This window comes from Bombina bombina, chromosome 2 (genome assembly GCF_027579735.1).
Source record: "Bombina bombina isolate aBomBom1 chromosome 2, aBomBom1.pri, whole genome shotgun sequence".
Taxonomy (NCBI): Eukaryota; Metazoa; Chordata; class Amphibia; order Anura; family Bombinatoridae; genus Bombina; species Bombina bombina.
Window position 1 is genome coordinate 1021552411 of NC_069500.1, and position 14525 is coordinate 1021566935.

General features: G+C 39.1%; 1 protein-coding gene across 3 annotated transcripts in view; it reads right to left on the reverse strand.

Annotated features, from left to right (window-relative positions):
• ANXA5 (annexin A5) overlaps window positions 1–11440 on the reverse strand; it is a 194263-nt gene extending 182823 nt beyond the window's left edge. The window contains exon 1 of one of the 3 annotated variants that reach the window (XM_053703609.1): window positions 11365–11440. Coding sequence is in view for 1 of the 3 variants with exons in the window: in XM_053703604.1 (XP_053559579.1) it covers window positions 4977–5078 (102 nt within the window). In the remaining 2 variants the exon portion in view is untranslated. Of the gene's footprint in view, window positions 1–4976; window positions 5081–11364 lie in introns of those variants that run through there. The other 2 variants (XM_053703610.1, XM_053703604.1) reach the window with 2 other exon arrangements.
• Between the last annotated feature and the right edge of the window lie 3085 nt (window positions 11441–14525).

The window sequence follows — 14525 nt, forward strand, 5'->3', positions numbered from 1 at the left end:
ATCCTATCAGCCAATCGGAATTCGAGGGACGCCATCTTGGATGACGTCCCTTAAAGGAACCGTCATTCGTCGTCTAGTCGTCGGAAGAAGAGGATGGATCCGCGCTGGAGGTCTTCAAGATGGAGCCGGTCGTCATCGGATGGAAGAACATAGAAGATGCCGCTTGGAGAAGATGTTTGCCGGTCCGGATGTCCTCTTCTTGCCGGATAGGAGGAAGACTTTGGAGCACCGGATTATGGATCGCCAACCCCCGCTTGGGTTGGATGAAGATCTTGGAGCCAGGACGGATCGGTGATACCTGGATGGTGAAGACAAGGTAGGAAGATCTTCAGGGGATTAGTGTTAGGTTTATTTAAGGGGGTTTGGGTTAGATTAGGGGTATGTGGGTGGTGGGTTGTAATGTTGGGGGGGGGGGTATTGTATGTTTTTTTTTTACAGGCAAAAGAGCTGAAATTCTTGGGGCATGCCCCGCAAAGGGCCCTGTTCAGGGCTGGTAAGGTAAAAGAGCTTGTAATTTTTGTATTTTAGAATAGGGTAGGGAATTTTTTATTTTGGGGGTCTTTGTTATTTTATTAGGGGGCTTAGAGTAGGTGTAATTAGTTTAAAATTGTTGTAATATTTTTCTTATGTTTGTAAATATTTTTTTATTTTCTGTAACTTAGTTCTTTTTTATTTTTTGTACTTTAGATAGTTTATTTAATTGTATTTATTTGTAGCAATTGTGTTTAATTAATTTATTGATAGTGTAGTGTTAGGTTAATTGTAGGTAATTGTAGGTAGTTTATTTAATTATTTTATTGATAGGGTAGTGTTAGGTTTAATTATATCTTAGGTTAGGATTTATTTTACAGGTAAATTTGTAATTATTTTAACTAGGTAACTATTAAATAGTTCTTAACTATTTAATAGCTATTGTACCTGGTTAAAATAATTACAAAGTTGCCTGTAAAATAAATATTAATCCTAAAATAGCTATAATATAAATGTAATTTATATTGTAGCTATATTAGGATTTATTTTACAGGTAAGTATTTAGCTTTAAATAGGAATCATTTATTTAATAAGAGTTAATTTATTTCGTTAGATAAAAATTATATTTAACTTAGGGGGGTGTTAGTGTTAGGGTTAGACTTAGCTTTAGGGGTTAATACATTTATTAGAATAGCGGTGAGCTCCGGTCGGCAGATTAGGGGTTAATAATTGAAGGTAGGTGTCGGCGATGTTAGGGAGGGCAGATTAGGGGTTAATACTATTTATGATAGGGTTAGTGAGGCGGATTAGGGGTTAATAACTTTATTATAGTAGCGCTCAGGTCCGCTCGGCAGATTAGGGGTTAATAAGTGTAGGTAGGTGTCGGCGACGTTGTGGGGGGCAGATTAGGGGTTAATAAATATAACATAGGGGTCGGCGATGTTAGGGGCAGCAGATTAGGGGTACATAGGGATAACGTAGGTGGCGGCGATTTGCGGTCGGAAGATTAGGGGTTAATTATTTTAAGTAGCTTGCGGCGACGTTGTGGGGGGCAAGTTAGGGGTTAATAAATATAATATAGGGGTCGGCGGGGTTAGGGGCAGCAGATTAGGGGTACATAAGTATAACGTAGGTGGCGGTCGGCAGATTAGGGGTTAAAAATTTTAATCGAGTGGCGGCGATGTGGGGGGACCTCGGTTTAGGGGTACATAGGTCGTTTATGGGTGTTAGTGTACTTTAGGGTACAGTAGTTAAGAGCTTTATAAACCGGCGTTAGCCAGAAAGCTCTTAACTCCTGCTTTTTTCAGGCGGCTGGAATCTTGTCGTTAGAGCTCTAACGCTCACTGCAGAAACGACTCTAAATACCGGCGTTAGAAAGATCCCATTGAAAAGATAGGCTACGCAAATGGCGTAGGGGGATCTGCGGTATGGAAAAGTCGCGGCTGAAAAGTGAGCGTTAGACCCTTTAATCACTGACTCCAAATACCAGCGGGCGCCCAAAACCAGCGTTAGGAGCCTCTAACGCTGGTTTTGACGGCTACCGCCGAACTCTAAATCTAGGCCAGTATATGCTGTGGGCCTGGCACACAGGACTGATGGAAAATGAAATTAGATTACACTAGCAAACTGATGTTTCACAGTCAAAAAGTTTTTTTTTTTTTAAATATTTACACTACTGTTATAACAAATATGATTGGTGGCACTAGTTGGTAAGTGGGCCTGGCACACACACTGGGCAGGCAGGCAGGCAACTGCAATTCGATTGAACTAGCAGACTGATGTTTCACAGTCAAAAAAGTTTTTTTTTAAAATATTTACACTACTGTTACAACAAATATGAGTGGTGCCACTAACTTGGTAAGTGGGCCTGGCACACACGCTGGCAGGCAGGCAACTTCAATTAGATTACAATAGCAGACTGATGTTTCACAGTCAAATAAGTTTTTTTTTTTTTAAATTTACACTAGTGTTATAACAAATATGAGTGGTGGCACTAGTTGGCAAGTGGGCCTGGCAAACACACTGGCAGACAGACAACTGCAATTAGATTGCACTAGCTGACTGATATTTCACAGTCAAAAAGTTTTTTAAACATATTTACACTACTGTTACAACAAATATGAGTGGTGCCACTAACTTGGCAAGTGGGCCTGGCACACACGCTGGCAGGCAGGCAACTTCAATTAGATTACACTAGCAGACTGATGTTTCACAGTCAAAAAAGTTTTTTTTTTAAATATTTACACTACTGTTATAACAAATATGATTGGTGGCACTAGTTGGCAAGTGGGCCTGGCACACACGCTGGCAGGCAGGCAACTGCAATTAGATTACACTAGCTGACTGATGTTTCACAGTCAAAAAAGTTTTTTTAAAAAATATTTACAATACTGTTATAACAAATATGATTGGTGGCACTAGTTGACAAGTGGGACTGGCACACACGCTGGCAGACAGGCAACTGCAATTAAATAACACTAGCAGACTGAAGTAAAAAAAAAAAAAAAATTTACACTAATGTTGCAACAGATAGGAGTGGTGGCACTGAGGATGGAAGTAGGCACAGTATATGCTGGGAGCCTGACACAGAGGCTGGCACTAGTGGCAGGCTGGCCTGGCAAATAAAATTAAATAACACTAGCAGACTGATGTAAAAGTTTTTTTTTTTTTTTAAATTACACTAATGTTACACCAGATAGGAGTGGTGGCACTGAGGATGGAAGTAGGCACAGTATATGCTGGGAGCCTGACACACAGGCTGGCACTAGTGGCACGCTGGCCTGGCAACTAAAATTAAATAACACTAGCAGACTGATGTAAAAGTTTTTTTTTTTACAAAAGTTACACTAATGTTACAACAGATATGAGTGGTGCACTGAGGATGGAAGTAGGCACAGTATATGCTGGGGAGCCTGACACACAGGCTGGCACTAGTGGCAGGCTGGCCTGACAACTACAATTAAATAACACTAGCAGACTGATGTAAAAGTTTTATATAAAAACATTTACACTAATGTTACACCAGATATGAGTGGTGGAAAACAGAGCAATTAAGCACAGTATATGCTGTGGGCCTGACACACAGGCCTGATGGAAAATGAAATTAGATTACACTAGCAAACTAATGTAAAAGTTTTTTTTTTTTTATTTACACTAATGTTACACCAGATATCAGTGGTGGCACAGAGCAATTAATCACAGTATATGATGTGGGCCTGACACACAGGCCTAATGGAAAATGAAATTAGATTACAATAGCAAACTGATGTAAAAGTTTTGGTTTTTAAATTTACACTAATGTTACACCAGATATCAGTGGTGGCACAGAGCAATTAATCACAGTATATGCTGTGGGCGTGACACACAGGCCTGATGGAAAATGAAATTAGATTACAATAGCAAACTGATGTAAAAGTTTTGGTTTTTAAATTTACACTAATGTTACACCAGATATCAGTGGTGGCACAGAGCAATTAATCACAGTATATGCTGTGGGCCTGACACACAGGCCTGATGGAAAATGAAATTAGATTACATTAGCAAACTGATGTAAAAGTTTTTTTTTTTAATTTACACTAATGTTACACCAGATATCAGTGGTGGCACAGAGCAATTAATCACAGTATATGCTGTGGGCCTGACACACAGGCCTAATGGAAAATTAAATTAGATTACACTAGCAAACTGATGTAAAAGTTTTTTTTTTTTAAATTTACACTATTGTTACACCAGATATGAGTGGTGGCAAAGAGCAATTAATCACAGTATATGCTGTGAGCCTCACACACAGGCTGACAGGCCGGCAAATGCAATTAGATTACAAAAAAAAAGAAAAGACTGAAGTTCTAGCCCTAAAAAGGGCTTTTTGGGGTGCTGTCCTTACAGCAGAGATTAGATGAGTCCTTCAGGACTGTAGTGGACACTGAATACACTAGCCTAGCTATCAATTTCCCTATAAAATCACCAGCAGCAGCACTAAACCCTCCTCTCACTAAGAATGCAGGATCGTAATGAATCTAAAATGGCTGCTGCCCAGGAGCTGGGAGGGTCTGGGAGGGAATGTCTGCTGCTGATTGGCTGAAATATGTCTGCAGACTGTGAGATACAGGGTCAAAGTTTCCTCAATGATGACGAATAGGGGGCGGATTGAACATCGCATATGTTCGCCCGCCGCGGCGAACAAACTAAGATCGCCGGGAACTGTTCTCCGGCGAACTGTTCGTGACATCACTAACGTTCATATGTCTCATTTTTCTTTGGTGTGAAATATGCAGTAAATCTTTCAATAACCATCTCATAATTCTCACCATCAGCTTCAGATAATTGAAATAAAAGCAATGCTACTTTCTGATCACTTGGCAAAGTGCAGGTTTTCTAAATGATCTCCACATTTCCTCCAGATTACCCACAAACCTGATTTCAGGAGGTGGCTTCAGACTATAATGTTCTTATAGGTAAGCTCTGTAAAGTTTGCTGGCCATGCTGTGTGAGATTCATGCTTGTACCTTGTTGCAGATCCATTCTGCTTTATTTGCTTGTGGTTGTAATAACTGAAGAAACATCCACTTCTGGGGGTGTGGGTAAAAGCCGGATCCTGCCGGATCCATGCCTAATTTCGACAGATACACACAAATGTAAGTGTTTTCCACACAAACACATTCAGACACTTCTGGATATATCAATATTTTACACAAAAACATTTGGGTCCTTTCAGAACCAACACTTTTTTTTTTTACAGAAAAACAGCTGAATCCTACCGGATCCATGCCTAATTTAGACAAATACACACAAATTTAAGTGTTTTCCATACAAACACATCCAGACACTTCTGTATCCAACAACATTTTACTCAAAAACATTTGGGTCCTTTCAGAACCAACCAACGGATCCATGCCTAATTTAGACAAATATACACACATGTAAGTGTTTTCCACACAAACACATTCAGACACTTCTGTATCCAACAACATTTTGGATACCAACAGTTTTGCTGTTTTTCTGTAAAAAAAAAACTGCTGTTTCTGAAAGGACCTAGATGGATGTGTTTGTGTGGACAAAAATTAAATTTGTGTATATCTGTCTAAATAAGACATGGATATGGTAGAATCAAATTATTTTTGTGTAAAAAAAATGTGTTTGTTCTGAAAGGACCCAGATGATTTTGTGTAAAATAGTGATGGATCAGAAGTATCTGGAGGTATTTGTGTGGAAAACACTTACATTTGTGTATATCTGTCTAAATTAGACATGGATCCGGCAGGATCTGGGTGTTTTTGTGTAAAAAAGTGTTGTTTCTAAAAGGGACCAGATGTTTTTTTGTAAAATATTGCTGGATCCACAAGTATCTGGATGTATTTGTGTGGAAAACACTAACCGCTAGATTTAGAGTTTTGTCGGTAAAGACCCGCGTAGCTAACGCTGCTTTTTTTTCCCAACGCACCCTTAAGACAACGCTGGTATTTACAGTTGTCTGAGGAGCTGCATTAGGGTCAAAAAAGGGTGCGTTGAGCCTAACTTAGCTCCACTTCAACCCTCAATACCAGCGTAGCGGTAAGCAGCTAAAACGTGCTCATGCATGATATCCCCATAGGAAACAATGGGGCAGTTTGGGCTGAAAAAAAACCTAACACCTGCAAAAAAGCAGCGTTTAGCTCCTAACACAGCCCCATTGTTTCCTATGGGGAAACACTCTCTAAGTCTACACCTAACACCCTAACATGAACCCCGAGTCTAAACACCCCTAACCTTACACTTATTAACCCCTAATCTGCCGACACCTGCATTATATTATTAACACCTAATCTGCCGATCCGGACACCCGCCACAACCTACATTATCCCTATGAACTCCTAAACTGCTGCCCCTAACACCGCCAACCCCTATATTATATTTATTAACCCTTAATCTGCCCCCCCAACGTCGCCGCAACCTTACCTACACTTATTAACCCCTAATCTGCCGACCGGACCTCGCCACCACTATAATAAATGCATTAACCCCTAAACCGCCGCACTCCCGCCTCGCCGCCACTATAATAAATAGTATTAACCCCTAATCTGCCCTCCCTAACATCGCCGCCACCTACCTACAATTATTAACCCCTAATCTCCTGCCCGCACCGTCGCCGCTATTATAAAAAAGTTATTAACCCCTAAACCTAACTCTAACCCTAACCCTAACACCCCCTACCATAAATATAATTTAAATAAAACAAAATAATATTCCTAAAATTAACTAAATTAATCATATTTAACCCCTTAAGGACCAGCGACGTACCCTGTATGTCGCTGGCCTTTTTTTGGGACTTGATTGTTTTATAGCGTGGTCTTTCCACCAGCGTTGAGACTGCTCTATTCCACAAAGCCTGCTGGAGGGAGGGAATTAATAGCGTGTTCTTGCTAGACTTGTGCTATTATGTCCTGAAAAAAACCCTTAACGACCAGTGACATACAGGGTACATTGTGGTCATTAAGGGGTTAAAACTAAATACTTACCTGTAAAATAAACCCTAATATAGCTACAATATAAATAATAATTACATTGTAGCTATTTTAGGATTTATATTTATTTTACAGGCAACTTTGTATTTATTTTAACTAGGTACAATAGCTATTAAATAGTTAATAACTATTTAATAGCTACCTAGTTATAATAATTACAAAATTACCTGTAAAATAAATCCTAACCTAAGTTACAATTAAACCTAACACTACACTATCATTAAATTAATTAAATAAATTACCTATAATTACCTAAAATAAAATACAATAAAATAAACTATTCTATAATACAAAAAAACAAACACTAAATTACAAAAAATAAAAAAGAATTACAAGAAGTTTAAACTAATTACACCTAATCTAAGCCCCCTAATAAATAAAAAAGCCCCCCAAAATAAAAAAAAATGCCCTACCCCTATTCTAAACTACCAAGTAACCAGCTCTTTTACCAGCCCTTAAAAGGGCTTTTTGTGGGGCATTGCCCCAAAGTAATCAGCTCTTTTACCTGTAAAAAAAAATACAACCCCCCCAACATTAAAACCCACCACCCACATACCCCTACTCTAACCCACCCAAACCCCCCTTAAATAAACCTAACACTACACCCCCCTGAAGATCTCCCTACCTTGAGTCGTCTTCACCCAGCCGGGCCGAAGTCTTCATCCGATGGGCAGAAGGGGACATCCAGACCGGCAGACATCTTCATCCAAGCGGCATCTTCTATCTTCATCCATCCGACGAGGAGCAGCTCCATCTTCAAGATCTCCGGCGCGGAGCATCCTTCCTGGCCCGAGCGGACTAACGACGAATGCCTGTTTCTTTAAATTACATCATCCAAGATGGCGTCCTCGAATTCCGATTGGCTGATAGGATTCTATCAGCCAATCGGAATTAAGGTTGAAAAAATCTGGATTGGCGTGATTCAATCAGATAATCAGATGAAGTTCAATCCGATTGGCTGATCCAATCAACCAATCGTATTGGAACTCACATTCTTTGGCTGATCAGAACAGCCAATAGAATGCGAGTTCAATACGATTGGCTGATTGGATCATCCAAACGGATTGAACTTCAATGTCATCTTCCAAGCGCGCTGAAGAAGGCTTCTTCCTGTATCCGGGCGATGTCATCTTCCAAGCGGGGTCTTCAATCTTCATCCCGCCGACGCGGAACATCCTTCTTTACCGACGGACTTACCGACGAATGAAGGCTCCTTTAAGGGACGTCATCCAAGATGGCGTCCCTTCAATTCCGATTGGCTGATAGGATTCTATCAGCCAATCGGAATTAAGGTAGGAAAAATCTGATTGGCTGATTGAATCAGCCAATCAGATTCAAGTTCAATCCGATTGCTGATCCAATCAGCCAATCAGATTGAGCTCGCATTCTATTGGCTGATCGGAACAGCCAATAGAATGCGAGCTCAATCTGATTTGCTGATTGGATCAGCCAATCGGATTGAACTTGAATCTGATTGGCTGATTCAATCAGCCAATCAGATTTTTCCTACCTTAATTCCGATTGGCTGATAGAATCCAATCAGCCAATCGGAATTCGAGGTACGCCATCTTGGATGACATCATGTAAAGGAGCCAGGCATTCGTCGTTAGTCCTCGGCCAGGAAGGATGCTCCGCGCCGGAGGTCTTGAAGATGGAGCTGCTCCTCGTCGGATGGTGAAGATAGAAGATGCCGCTTGGATGAAGATGTCTGCTGGTCCCGGATGTCCTCTTCTGCCCAGATAGGGATGAAGACTTCTGCCGGTCTGGATATCCCGTTCTGCCCCATCGGATGAAGACTTCGGCCCGGCTGGGGTGAAGACGACTCAAGGTAGGGAGATCTTCAGGGGGGTAGTGTTGGGTTTATTTAAGGGGGGTTTGGGTGGGTTTAGAGTAGGGGGTATGTGGGGTGGTGGGTTTTAATGTGGGGGGTGTTGTATTTTTTTTACAGGTAAAAGAGCTGATTACTTGGGGCAATGCCCCGCAAAAAGCCCTTTTAAGGGCTGTAAAAGAGCTGGTTACTTGGTAGTTTAGAATAGGGTAGGGCATTTTTTATTTTGGGGGGGGCTTTTTTATTTTATTAGGGGGGGGGGGGGGCTTAGAGTAGGTGTAATTAGTTTACACTTCTTGTAATTCTTTTTATTTTTTGTAATTTAGGTGTTGTGTTTGTTTTTTTGTATTATAGAATAGTTTATTTTATTGTATTTTAGTTTAGGTAATTATAGGTAATTTTTTAATTATTTAATGATAGTGTAGTGTTAGGTTTAATTGTAACTTAGGTTAGGGATTTATTTTACAGTAATTTTGTAATTATTTTAACTAGGGTAGCTATTAAAAAGTTATTAACTATTTAATAGCTATTGTACCTAGTTAAAATAAATACAAAGTTGCCTGTAAAATAAATCCTAAAATAGCTACAATGTAATTATTATTATATTGTAGCTATATTAGGGGTTTATTTTATAGGTAAGTATTTAGTTTAAATAGGATAATTTAGTTAAGTTTTAGGAATATTATTTTGTTTAATTTAAATTATATTTATGTTAGGGGGTGTTAGGTTTGGTTAGAGTTAGGTTTAGGGGTTTAATAACTTTATTATAGTAGCGGCGACGGTGCGGGCGGGAGATAAGGGGCTAATAATTGTAGGTAGGTGGAGGCGATGTAGGGAGGGCAGATTAGGGGTTAATACTATTTATTATAGTGGCGGTGAGTCGGGAGTGCGGCGGTTTAGGGGTTAATACATTTATTATAGTGGGCTGCGAGGTCCGGTCGGCAGATTAGGGGTTAATAAGTGTAGGTTAGGTAGCAGCGACGTTGGGGGGGCAGATTAGGGGTTAATAAATATAATATATGGGGTCGGCGATGTTAGGGGCAGCAGATTAGGGGTTTATAGTATAATGTAGTGGGCGGCGGTGTCCGGTCGGCAAGATTAGGGGTTAAAAAATGAATTATAGTGGCGGCGGTGTGGGGGGGGACCTCGGTTAGGGGTACACAAAAAAAGGTGATCTAAAAATAACTACTCTAAAAGTTGCCATGAAAAGGGCATTTGGCTGGGTATTGCCCTTAAAATGGCATTTAGTTTTTTTGCTGCCCATAAAAAAAAAAAACAAGAAAACAAATACTAATAAAAAAACAAACACTTAAAAAACACTAAACCCAAATAATGGTACTCTAATCTTATCTTCATCCACGAGGCGGTGATTTTATCATTCATCTAATCTTCCGTCCCCAACAACCTTTTCATGCTGTCAGCAGTCGCACACTGAATTTTGAATGTGAGGTAACCGTTTATATAGAGGTACCCTTGCATTCCTATTGGCTGATTTTCAATTTCAAATTCAAATCAGCCAATAGAATGAAAACTATAGTTATAAAGTAGCCAGTTGAGGGCAGTGTAGTACTTTCTAATATTGTAACATTTTCTGCTAGCTAAAGCACAAATCATTGCATAGTTTAACATACATTTATTTAATGATATTTTGAGAAATAAACATTGAAAAAAAAGAAAATATGCATGCATATAACAGTGTTTTTAACTTGTGCAGGGTTAAATACATAGTTACAAAAAACTTTCAGAGCAGCAATGCACTACTGGGAACTAACTGAACACATCTAATGAGCTAATGACAATAAGTATATATGTGTAACCACAACCACCAGCTAGCTCCCAGTAGATCCTGAGCCTACCTAGGCAAAGTTTATCAATGAGAATGTATTAAATTTGCTTGCTCTGTATGTACCATGAAAGTTACATTTTTACCTTTATATCCCTTTAAGCAAGAATCTAGCAAGACAAGTAATAGGCATTTTCACATCAACCGTAGAGGGTCATGTGATCTATCACTTGAAAAAAAAAATAATATGGCATAACTGGTTTATTTTTGGGAGAGAGGGCTGTGCAGTTTGATTTATGAATTAACAGTAATTCTTTGACATGACTGCTACTGCTGATTGACTGACCCTGACTGCTGGAGTTAAACAATAGACTTGCAGGGTCACTAATGCTAAAAATAGATGTCCTAGCAGATTAGATCATGTCCTTTTTGCACTACAATGCGTCTTTAAAAAAAAAAATACTAACTCACATCCTGTTTATATATTGTCCGGTACAATAGTAATATACTCATATTCTACTCCATTATATGCACAAAAATGTCAGTTCCACTATAGAAATAAAAACAACATCTGCAATTACAGAAGAGAAACAAGATATGGCACAATATTAACAACATGAAACAGACTCTGTAATGTTTTTGTTACTCTGTCCATCAGCTGAAATACAGCTCATTATGTTAAATTAAGTATTCCTAGGGGTAGGTAAGAGCAAGCTCAGGATTATCTAAATAGTGCTGCAGCACAAAAAGACATTGCAGCTCATAAGAGTTTCTCCACCTACTATATTACTGCAGAAACGCAGTCCTCTGTCAGGCAGTGCTTTCTGATCTCAGGCCCACGCAGTGTGTTATTCTGAGTCATGTGACAATACAGACAGAACCAAATCAGGCAAAGAAGAGGTGTGATATGCAGTGCAATGTCCCACCTCCTCACTATACCACCAATGTTTGTGCCAGAAATAACAATTAATAATAATAAAAAAGCATCACAGACAGTTTAACTATGCTGTTCATTTTTAAATACGAAAGGCTTTTGTGTGTGTGGGGGGGGGGGGTTAACATTAAAGGGACAGTAAATGTTAAAAAAGGATTTCCCTTAAAGTGAATGTAAATTTTGATGCTAAAGTGCCCGGTTTTTAAAACTTTGATTAAAAACAGGGGCACTTTAATTCATCAATATTTTCATTTCACTCCTGTTGTGAAAATAAACTTACTTTTTAATCTTCACAGCAGCTCCAGCTTCCTCCACCTGTTTCAAAGCCTCTTCCTGGGTCTAAAATGAGGTATACGGCTTCCTCCAATCACAGCAGTGAATCAGACACTGAATCCCCCGGGGGGGAATCTGTGATTGGAGGATGACCTATCAATCATTTCTGACATCAGAAATGGCTTGTGAGACCGGAGGAAGCAGCAGCTGCTGTGAAGTTTAAAAGGTAAGTTTTTTGTCACAACAGGAGTGAAATGTAAATTTTGATGAATTAAAGTGCCCGTGTTTTTAATCAAAGTTTTAAAAACCGGGCACTTAAACATCAAAATTTACATTCACTTTAAAATAAAGTTGTGCCTTTAAATATGTGATCAGTCTAACACTGCAGAGCAAAAGCGCAGTGGAAGTATTCTCATTTATATTTATTACTTACCCAAACATGAATCTACAGGCTGCCTATGAATTCGGAGCATTTTTTCTATTTTTTCCATCATGGCCCCTGCTGCCAACAGTAGAGCGAACGTCCGTCATCTGAGAGTTTGACAGTGTGCGTTCCCTCTCGCCCTGTGCATGCGCACTACACCTAGCCGACTGCTATATACGCAGAGACTCTCAATGCTTTGTGCATTGAGATTCTCTGATTGAGAGTGCAAGATGAGTCATTCCTATAGACAAACAAAATTTCTAAAAATCTGGAGGGAGAGGAGCAGTTGCAGATACATAGGGAAGGGCTTTTTTTGTGGGGGTACTCACCGGTATTGAGTACCCCCACCTCTGCAAACTTATAACAGGTAATATTTGTAATCATCAATTAAATACTCTAGTTTTCATAAGAGGTGGCTGCAAAATACATCTAACATTGTAAATAATGTTGTCCCTTTGCTTTTGTCAAAGTTACTGAGCAGAATTTATCAATCAATAATCAATGAGTACCAGCACCTTTTTTTTTTGAGTACCTTCACCTTTTCTTTTACAAAAAAGCACATATATATATATATATATATATATATATATATATATAAATGCTTAGGTGCTTCTTAAAATAGGGTGACCAGACGTCCAAGATTTCTGGCGACAGTCCCCGGATTGAGGAGACTGTCCCCGGACAAATTATGTCCCTGAGAAGACGGTCCGCATCCACTCCTGTTGCAGCCAAGCGCTGGGAGGAAGTGATCTGCCACCTGATAATGTCACTTCCTCCCATCGTTCTACGGCAGGAAGCACACAGGAGGGAAGAGCGGAGCTCCTGACCAGGTAAGTGAAGTGCATGGGAAGAGGGATGGACATGACATAATATACTGTGTATATACAGAACAAGGCTGGCTGGGTGGAATTGTAAACAACATAGATGAAGATTAGGTGGGTAGCCATCACCCCTTCCTTTCTCACACAACCTTCTCACTTAACTATATCATTTGTGGCTGATTTTGCAAAAAAATTAATTATTAGGGTGCAATGTTTGCTTTAATTATTGATTCCCTTCTAGCTCCCAATCACTGGATGGATGGAATAACTTAATGAGAGAAATGTTTATGAATATAAACAGTGTGCTCCCAGTGGCATGGAAAGCATTTTCTGGGACAGGTTCATTTAGCAAATCAAGAAGCCTGTACTATAATTATTTGTTAAATGGCATATTGTAACTTGAGTTACATGAAGATGACCTCACTGCACAATCTGAAACTGTTATCTCATTAACTATATTACACCCTCTACACATCCCAAGTTACCAGTTTGTCATATGGAGATTGCTTTCTTTTCTTTTTCTGTTACAAAATAGAGTAATATAGAGTTTAATGGATATGAATAGGGGGAATGGATAAGAAATGGGTGAATGGATAGGAAAGGGGGGAATGGATATGAAAAGTTGGGAAATGGATATGAAATGGTTTGAATGGGCATGAAATGGAGAGGAATGGACATGATAAGGGGAAGAATGGACATAAAGGAGGGATGATGGACTTTTGACATAAAAAGGAGGGATGACGGACATGAGAAGTGTATGGGAGGGAGGGGGTGAAATGGACTGTCGATTTTCTAGTTGAAAAGTTTACACAAATTAAAACAAGGCAATTTAAAATAAATTTAAGTATACTAGCATTAAATGCATTTTACAGCATGTGCATTGCTATTGTGGTGCCCTGCTGCAAATTAATATAGCATGGATTTTAAGAAGTGTGATTGAACAATGGGGTTATGACCAGGGGAGGGCTGGGGGGCAAGACCAGCCAACACAGGCGATGGTAAATTTTGCCGCCCCCCTCCCAAAAAAAATTAATCCCTTAGGATTGCAGATATTTACTGTAAGGGGTTAAAACATTTTAGAACATTTATGTTGTTTTATTTTGTTTTTTTTATTGAAATTATTTTTACAGTTAAACTTTCTCTCTGGGGATTTGTCACAGCCAGTGTATTTATATATGTTCAAAGGTTTCCTATGTGTTGTTGCCATGCAATCTTTTATTGTTCTGAATTATTTGGTAAGAATAAAATACAAAGTATGCATTGAAACATTTTTTCTCTATCTTATCTTCTTAACATTTGATAGTTATATCCCCAAAAATTCTAAGAGGTATTTTTTTTATCTCATGGACATAATGTGAGAAATAACATATATATCATACAATCACTCCATAAACACACACCAAATACACTGCATATATAATTTGAGGAAAATATACTAATAAAATATTTTTTTACCATTTGCCAATAAAAAGAAAATGTCCCTGGATTTCA